The sequence below is a fragment of the Apis dorsata genome, unplaced genomic scaffold, assembly GCF_000469605.1.
Source record: "Apis dorsata unplaced genomic scaffold, Apis dorsata 1.3 scaffold_667, whole genome shotgun sequence".
NCBI classification, from domain to species: domain Eukaryota; kingdom Metazoa; phylum Arthropoda; class Insecta; order Hymenoptera; family Apidae; genus Apis; species Apis dorsata.
In genome coordinates this window covers 627,378-637,650 of record NW_006263852.1, presented here as the reverse complement: position 1 = coordinate 637,650, position 10,273 = coordinate 627,378, and the positions used below count along the sequence as shown (strand labels likewise).

At 30.1% G+C, this 10,273-nt stretch overlaps 1 protein-coding gene across 1 annotated transcript in view; it reads left to right on the top strand.

The window, feature by feature from the left end:
- Nucleotides 1-10,273, top strand: part of LOC102678044 — a 45,962-nt gene extending 35,689 nt beyond the window's left edge. Inside the window, exons 5-6 of the mRNA XM_006622182.2 lie at nt 6,326-6,485; nt 10,018-10,273. Coding sequence (XP_006622245.1) covers nt 6,326-6,485; nt 10,018-10,262 — 405 coding nt within the window. The 3' untranslated portion in view covers nt 10,263-10,273. The remainder of the gene's footprint in view (nt 1-6,325; nt 6,486-10,017) is intronic.

Below are 10,273 nucleotides of genomic sequence, written 5' to 3'. Positions count from 1 at the left end.
AAAAAAAAAAAATAAATAAATAAATCTTTCAAGGAAGCTTCTTCCCAATTTATTATTCCGAGTACAAGATAAATACTTTTACGTCGATGCAAGTTCTTCAGGTTTTAAACCAGTATTTGCTATGAATTTTTTACATCGTACACTTTATATTTTCCTTATTAATTTAATCAAGTATTCGTGTATGCAAATGTGCACTGTTCCGTTCCAACTTATTTTTCCATCGACAATCTCAATCAACTTCGATCCAGAATATCTCTAATTCACATGCTTTTCTATTTCATTACAAATTCTCACCATTTCTCCATAAAATCGTCTTGATCAAATTAGTTAATTTTAATCTCCATTTCTCATTTAAATTCTATCGACCTTTGTAACGAAGTTACAATTCTCGATTTTCCATTGGCCTCCGAATTTCCTTTATTTGAACGGTAAAATAATGCACGAAAGAATAATAGATATTTCATATTATTATTATTATCACATTACATATTTTACGAAAGCAAAAACTTTATATACTACGAGGATAGATTGAAAAATTTTATTTTCACTTAAAGAATGAATGGAAAGATATATTTTTATGATTCAGTGATGGAAAGAAATATTTTCTTATTTATTTTTATATATTTATTTTTCCATATTAATAATAATAATCTACTGCAATATATTTCCACCAACATTCCAATTTTCATAACATTATGAATATTCTCCAAATGTTACTTCCTGGTATTCACAAAATTTAAAAAAATGAAACAAATCTTTAAAATTAAAATAACCAAAAAAGAAGAAAATATTATAAAAATTTCTAATATAATGTTGCTTCAATAGGAATTCTTAACAACTAAAAATTTAACAACTCTTTATTACCTGTGCCAATAAATCGACCACAAATTCTCATCCGTCCAATTTTTCTCGCCAATTTTCGTTAAACTTGTCCATGATTTCCTTTTTTCAAAATAAACAAATCTACTACCGACCAGTAACGCTTCTTCAATTGAATAAATTTTTTTCTCGAAGAAAAACGAGAGAAAATAATCGAAATCGTATCGCCCTGTCATCGAAACCTGTTGCTCCTCTCTCGCGGAAGTGAAACCGTTGCCCGTTTCATCCGGTTTATCCAACGAGATACTTGGAGACTTAGTCTCTGTATAGATGAACATGATTTATCGCGACATTTTCCTGACGAAACTACACGAGGCCAGATGTTACACGTAACAGGAAGATTAAACCGGGTGTCGTAGCTTTTTCCGAACAGATGCCACTTCAGACTTGAGGAATACGCGCGATGGAGGTGATCTACATAAGTTCAATTTTCTTTATGTTATAATTTCCTTTTTCTAATATTCAAGTGATATTCTTCATGTTTATTTAAGATGAAAATTGAAAAGAAATTAGGCAACGAGAGGATTATCTTGATATTCTTTTGGGATATGAGGATGTAGTGTAATAATAAAGTTAAAAATAGATAATTGTTTTAATTAAATGCAACAGTGATCTCCTAAGAACTTTCAACAAATGAATTGCAATAGAAAGATTGGGAAATTTTTAGAGTTTATATGAAAGAAAAGCTATTGAAATATAAAATGGGTAATTAGGTTTTTAAGAAATTAGGAGAAATTTGTGGAGAATGCTTTACATTCTTTATAACCAAAACTTTATTTTCCCTTAATTTTGGTATTATAAATGTAAAGATTATTTTATTAAATATTTTTTAAATATTGACCACGTTTCTTTTAGTATTACAATCTCCACCTTCCAAATTCAATTTCTATATCATTCCTTTGGAGCGATAGAGTAGCAGTAAAATGAAACGTGTTACGAATTTGCATTTAGTATGATGATGGTGTGTCAACGTGTAGGAATTTCGCGGTTATTGGAACACCGCAAGCGATAACGATGATGACGACGATACTGTATCGTAAACCAATGTGACGAGTTTCTCTTTGATCGCAATCGAGTTATTACAACAGTGATCAATAATTGATGGAATGGCAGATGTAGATTGGAAACTTGGTTTCTTTCCATTCCTCTTCTAACACTTCACGTTACACTTAATTCGTGAAATTATAATACTTTAAAAAGAAGTTTAAAAGAATTAATTGCATCATTATTGATTTAAACATTGATATATCCATCCTTTCTAAAAATTAACTATTCAAATCTTTTCTTTTTCTCTAAAATATAAATTTTATGATCGCATATACGAAAAATATTAACAGAATAAAAAAAGGAAGATAAGTAATTGTGATCATTATTCAATTATTAACAAATTACTTTACAATTCTTCTATTCTCCTTCTATGTATAAAATAATCAAATATTATAAAATTCTGCATAAAAAAAAAAATTCAGAAAAATTAGTTAGATACATTTCTTGTATATTACCGGAAGATCTCTCAAGACACGAGAGAATCGAAAACTCGGTATCCTCTAACAATCTTATGTAACATGAAAACATGACATAATCTCGATTTCCAACCACGTAATGTAATTAAATACCCATTACGTTATATCCTCCTTGAATTAAAATTTGCATTTATAGCGCACCAAATCGTGTATTCAACTGTCCATTCAATTTTTCTCAAATCCAATTATCGACTTCCATAGATTTTCCATTGATCGATCGATCGGATCGAATCGATCTCAAAACGCGGTATCTTCCGTATATAACTTTACGATACACGTAGTAGTGTAAATATAGTGGTATAATATAGGCGTACGATCGAGGAATTAAATACTTAAAGGCCACCTGATCAGGAACAGCTCGCAGGTGTCTCGTTAAGCCCCCCTTAGGGACTTAGTTAGTATGTGTCAGAGCACCCACGACTGTTGGACACTTTAAAAACAATGAGACGACATTGGCGGACCCTCAGTGAACGTTTTGGCGTGGATCGTTTGCTAGCAACGTGTCCCCGTTCTTGACTTTTTACCATACCATACTTTTACACGCGATTCATTTCTGTCCTCGTTTCTTCTTTTTTCCATTATCATTTCTATAATTAATCGATTAGAGATTATTTTGAAATTAATCAATCGTGTACTCGATGATCTACGTGCCAAATGATATTCTAATTTATAATTTAATTAAGTGATTAATCGATCGATTTTTTATTTTTTTTTCTTTTCTTTTTCATCGTTGGTGGCTTCGTTTCAAATGAATTAAAATGGGATGGTCTATGTAATGGAACATTTGGTGAACATGTTTAGCGAGTGTGTGAGGTGAATTGTTAATTGGCATTGGAATTTTATTAGTGATAATTGTTTGGAAAAGTGAGATTCGAATGGATTGTCTTTATTCTTCCTCGAGAAGAAGCCTCATCGTGACAGACTGTGAAAACAATTTAATGAACGTTTCGTAAGAATCGTTGTGTTTCCATAGAGAAAGTTGGACTATGTGACCAATGAAACGCGAGATATCTATCGATTACAAAATTCAATGATCGAGAGACTCTTAAAATTTATCTTTAATCCGTATTAAATCGATCAATTCGTTTCAAGAAAAATTAAAATAAGAGCTTCACGTTGAATTTATTAAAATTCATTCAAAAGAGGAATTACAAAATTACGACTAAAGACTAAGAAACACTTGAGTTGAATTGATGGAAGAAGGAAAGAGTTAATCGAGAGTTAAAAACATGGAAGAATGTGAAATTGGTATACTCATGGATATAAAATGGTATATGGAGATTTTGTGAAATACATCTTTATCCGTGTTACGTGACAATTGGCCCACGGATATACCATAACGCGGAATCCAAGATGATGGAAAAGAAGAGGCGAAGCCTTCTACGGGAGGCCAAGGACGAGATCGAGCTGGATAAAATGAACAAACAGAAGCAGGGCAAGGTAAAATCTCGATAGCGATTTATAAGAGTGTTGAGTCATGGGGAATTTTCGTACGCTTGTGTTTTTTCGTGTATATTTGACAACTGTCATACTTTGAGATGAAAAGGATGTGATGTATATTTTTCTTATGGGATATAAGACTTATTTCTTATCGTGACATAGAAAAATTAGATTAACTGATATTTATAGATGTTATTTGATTTAATTAAATAATGTGATCTTTTTTTATACTGTAAAATAATGGGATAAATTCTTGATGAAATGCAATCATAATTTTTTAAATAATTCTTGTCATATAAAATTTGTATATTTTCTATATTATATGATTTTTAATAAACGAAGGAAAAAAAACAAATTTAAATGAAATTAGTATTTAAATATCTTACAAAAGATTGGAGCGAGAAACATGAAATTTTGTTTCTTTATACTTTTCCTTTTGTCAATAATAATTGCTATTAACACTTTAAAGTGGATTCAAAGAAAAAGAAGACGAACAATTGCGAAGCAATTGCAACCGGAATGCAAAGAGATAAATGGACTTTTCTTTCGAGTTTCCTTATCTTAGAGGAAATGCTACAGGATATGCAAAAAAAAAAAAAAAGAAAAATAATCGTTTAAACTTTTTTTTACAACGTAAACCCATTTACGTAAAAAACTGTATAATTTGTTTTCTTTGATTACATTTCTTTTTCTTCTTCCTCGATTTAACTCGTTAAATAAGTGGAATTTTTACCTGCAATTCATTACACAATTCTTTATTCGATTAAAGAATATTCAAAATCACTTTTATATCTAAATTAATTGTATATACTTTTCGCAAATCTACATAAAAATTAATCAACAATTAATTACTTCGTTTGACGTTATAGAATTTAAGCATAAAAATAATGTCAAGAATAAAGTCTTCAAAAATTTAATGCTTTCTCTCGATAAATAATAATTATATATTTATTTATACATCAATGCATATATAAAAAATTATTACGAAAGAAATAAATCCACTTCGAATATTCGAATATAATTTATGCAAAATAATAAATACAATCTCATCACGACATTTGTGCAGAAGTGGTTCTGTAAAGTAGAAAATCTTATGAATGCCTCGTATTTAATAAATCCCTTCCGCCATTCGTAATTTTTTTCTTGCATGCAACATTTAACCACGCTGCTCTCAAATGCTTTTCTCATTCGATCCTCCTTATAATTATAGTAACGCACGGAGGAAATACTTATATTAATCAAATTGTCACCCAACCTGTTCATTTGGTTTTCCTGTTTCCTTTCTTCTTCTTCTCTCTTTCTCTCTCTCTTTCTCTCTTGAGGTGGTTAAGATGTTGCAAAAGAAAAAAAACAACGATGAATTAATTATTGCGTCGAAACAATGGCTTCTCGATGTTTTTTCGTACGTCTTAATTAAATTCCTCTTCGCCTTCGACCTTTTTTGACGTGTCTTTCCTCGTGTGTTCTTCTCGCTCCTCCATCCTTTCCTCGTTCGTCGATCAAGGATCGTGTTTCGCAAGAAAAGACAACAAAGTCGTCTGGTTCCGTGGAAACGGGCTATTTAACAATGGAGGAGGAACAATGAAAAATGCTTTGTATAAATGTTTTAATGTTGAATTTCAAAAACAATGGGAAAGGTGACATCCATTGCGTGGAGGAACTTGTCTTATGCCCGAGTTCTTATATCTGGCCTCTGATAATTAATTTAATTAATGATATGGAAATGGAGTTGATCCTTCTTTGCGTAATTGCAATTTTTGCTATTTTTAATAATCTTTATAATAATGGTTAATTTTTACGTATGGTAATTCATACCATAAACATACACGTGCAAAAAAGAAAAATTATTATAATTTTTTTCTAGAGAATCATCTTATCAAAAATTTATTTTAAAGGAGGAAAGGATGTCTTTTTTTTTTTAAAAGAAATTTAATAAAATTCAGCGTGAACATTATTACGACTAATTATAATTATTCTTCCGATGAAAAATCGTTAATTGTACAGAAATTATTCACGATAATGATACCGCTTGATTAAATATTAACATACATAATTGATTTTTCATTAAGCGAACTTTAGAAATGATAATTATTAATTGTTACATAACATATGTTTATCATTTTATTTTTTTTTTATCTTCTATCAAAAGTTTCTTCTTAATTTTGTTAATATAATAAAGAAACAAATCATTAAACAAGAAATGTTAAAAATTGTATAATTTATTCATTGAAGAAATATTCCATTTCCATTTCTTTCAAATATTAATTTTATTATTCTATTTTATCTTTTTGATCAAAAAAATAACCCATTCTCCGTTATCCTCCTTTATATCTTTACTCTCTCATCGATTCTTTTATTTTTTTATTTAGAACAAAATTTAAACTTTTAAAATTAAAAAACAACTTTTCCAACAAACTCACCGAATATAAACGATCAATTTTGAAACTTCTATTAACGATACGATTTGAAACTTGTTGTTACAGTTGGCTGCCATCGCTTTGAACTTTGGCGTGCTGATCACTGCAGTGTACGAGGGTATTTATGCTCGACGAGGTGGTGATCCAACGAAGATTAGGGTTGTCGGTGATCCACGTGCGGGAACCATAAATAATCCTGGGTATCGGGAACATCAACCCACGAATGGTAAATTTAGATACATGATACGTATTATTTATTCACTCGAGTTAACCTCTTAATTAATTTTCCATTCAATTCTTGTGTTCAAAAATTTAATCCAAAAAAGTACACATCTGCGAAGTATTTTTCATCTCAAATATTTTACAATTTATATGTAATATTTCAAACGTTAAGTAGATTGAAAAAGGAAACGATGAATAAGATTATAAAAATCTATTTATTACTTGGAAATTAAAATATTAAAATTTTCCAAGGTGTAGGTTTTCTTTTAAAAGGGTTTCTTCTCTTTGTGTTCATTTGCATTTCAAGGGTACCAGCGTATTTATAAGACCTCTGTCACAATCGTAGGAAGATTTCGTGAGAAGCAATAGTAACACTTGGTGGCAAAGGACAAAGTATTGCAAAATGCAGTGGAATACGTGTATAGCATTCCAAAATTAAATCGATCGAATTTCGGTATTCTCTTTGTCGCGATAATACGTGAAGAATTTTATTAATCTCCTTGGTCGTTTGTTTAGCAAGAATTGGGATAAATAAATAATTTAAAAATATTTTATTTTAGAATTTTGTAAGGAAAACGTTCGATATTGTATTTCACGTTTCATATTTTTCTACGTTAAATCATTAAAAAGAATTAAAAAATTTTTAGATAAAGTTTCGTGTATTAACCGATTAATTTGTTTGTCTATGAAGTATAATACCGCATGTAATTATTTAAATTTAATTTTTGCATTGTGCCACGAAGAATGTAATTAATTAAGTGGTGCCAGTAATTTAACTACACAATACTGAACTAATAAATATTGCGTCATTAAGTGCTTTTCATAGATCGTATATCCATATTTATTCTTTTATATCATAATATGTATTTTCAAACTTCATTTGAATTTTGCGTCATGAAATTAGCATTCATCTCACGTATGATCAAAAAAAATTTTTTTTTTCAGAAATAAACGATGCTCTCGTGTTATAAATTATAGTTTTTTTTTTTTTTTGGTGTAATTAACTTGTGCAGACATGAAACTGCTTATTCTTTGATCTAAACTTTTTTTATATTCCATTTATTGAAATTTTTTGGAAAATTGAAATTATTATTTTTCCAATCGTTTTTACGTGCAATGTTTATAAATTCATTGCACTGTCACATTTCTATGGAACAAAAGAGAAAGCTCTCGACTCTCGACGAAAAAGGAAAGTTTTTTCTTCATTGGAATGTCACTTATGTGATTAACATGGAAATATATCCATTTAGTTACTAGTACATGTTTCGAATCGAAGCACCATTTTAAACTGGTTACTTTCAAGGTTACAATTATGCATGATGAAGCAGTAGTAGAGTTCTTATATATATATCTCTCTCTTTATAAGTGAATATATTTCAGATAAATTTAAGAGATATGCATATCGTTTCGTAAATCATAATATGAAAATATTTATTGAACACGTTGATTGGCATGTTTTCACATCATATCGAATTATATTAATTGAGATGTTATATAATTAGATTGTATCATAATATTTGCATCGTATTTAACGTTTTTCCGAAGTATTTGCTTGATTCGAGCCAGAACACAGCAAGATAAAAGCAAAGAGATTATTATTATTGTTCTAAGAAAGTTTCAGAAAGGGAACTTTCTAAGGAAAGAAATATTCCAATTTCAATACTCCAAAATAAATAAATAAATAAATAAAATAATAAAAATATTTCTACTCGAAATAAATGCTGACGTGTCGAAATGTATGCCTTAATCGAGATCTCTCTTAAACTCATTCTCTTGTTTGAGATAGAAATCTTTACTGCTCGAAGAACCTTCGCCCAACAGCTGATGGAAACTTAATATGGCCGAGAAATGTCTTCAGATGTGAAACGTGATGGGAGTCAAGGTGAAGGGGGAAGATCTAAATAGGATGGTACGTGGGAGACTAGAGAAATAAAGGATAATAGAGTAGGAAGATTTAACGGGAAACTTGGAAAGAACAAGAATAAAAGCGTACGAAACATCGAGTTAAATCGTAGGGAGAGGAAACTATTAGGGGGAGGAGAAAACAACTGTTAAAGAAAAACGTACAAGAAGAAAATATATAAGAGAGAATAACTGTTGAAGAAGAAGAAACATATAAACAGGAAGAGGCAAATAACACAGAGGAAATATTTGGCCAGAAGTTGGATAGAAAGTTCAACAGGGGGAAGAAATAAATTGATTTTCGAACATTCGAGCAAGAGTAAATAATTTATCCAAATAATAATCTTTAAATGCATATCTTCTTTTTAAAAAAATTAATATGGTAAAATAGTTCGTGTAAAACTTACGTTAAATTAGAGCGAATTGTCGAACAATAAATTTTGAATGCATTAAAAATATTTTATTTAACGAATATGAAAGAAAAATTAAAGTGTTGAGAAAAATGAGAAAAAAGAATAATGTTTAAAATTGTTTGAGGTATATAAAAATATACATATTAAATATACGAGTAAAAAAGTATCATCGTAAAAAGATACTCGAATATTCATAATGCATGTTGTCAAATAAATATATGCATTTAAATTGAACTCTACATCTCTTTTTTTAAATAATGTAAATAAAAAATAAATAAAGAGACGCATAAAGTAGCAAAATAATCTCGAAAGAAAATATAAAAATCTCCAGACAAATTTAAAAAGAGAAACGAAGAAATTTGAAAAGATTTCAAGGATTTCTTCTTGAAACTCCGCTTTCAGATGACACATAGAATGAAAATCCATCTAGCGTGTCCACCGTGCTCGATCGTGTTTGACGGTGAATTAAAACGTCTCGACGAATTTCCACGTAGCAAAAGTGCAGGTGCGTTTAAATATTTCTGACGCGTACGTGGATGCATACGCGCAACGTGACACGCGTGTTCATCAAATTGCAAAGCGTGCAATGTCTAATTTTTCGTGGATTCGAGTCTGTGTTCTCCATAAAAAGATCGTCATAAAAAATATTTTACAAAAACCTTTCAATTCATTGAAAGATTGGGAAAAATATGAAAGAGTTATAATTAATTCGTAAAACGAAAAACTCCATGAAAATGATAATTTGCGTTACAATGTACAACTGTTCACATTTAAAAAATTATCCTCGAGGTATTACCTTAATGAGAAATTCCAGGATTAGTGGACGCTGTTCTAGCCAAATGCTTTGTGCAATTACCGAAAATTATTAACGTATAACAAACAATTTATTATTCTTTTAAATGATATTCCTATCTTTTTATATAAAATTCAAATAAAATTCTTTCACAAAGGAATTTGTTTTATTTTTCGAAAAATAAAATGCGATTAACGAAGATTCTTAAACAGCTGAAAAATTTATTATTTTCTAATTACTAATTTTCAATAACTACTTAAACCAAATATTCCAAAAAAGGATTTTTTAAATTATTTATTTATCCCACGATTATTCCCTCAACATCAACAATTAATAAACTTCACGAGCACGAATTACATTCCAACGTTAAATTAAATAATAAATAAAAGAAGGAACATTACACAAAAAAAAATGTGTTTGAATTTCAGGTGGCACCATCTCGATGACAGACGCCAGTGGCAAGCCTTACGTCGGCGGAGCCGGAAACGGCTCGATGGCGTCTGTGGCGACTTCCGGAAGCGTCACGAGCACAGCATCGCCACTTCGTAGCTCCCTCAAGAAGCCAAAACCGCTCGGTATTCACAATCCCGGTTTCTCGGCCCACAGCCCCACTCTCTCGAGAAATGGTTCGCAAAAGAAAGTGCGAATTCAGACCCACTCAACCGAGGTTTAACGTGTATCAGC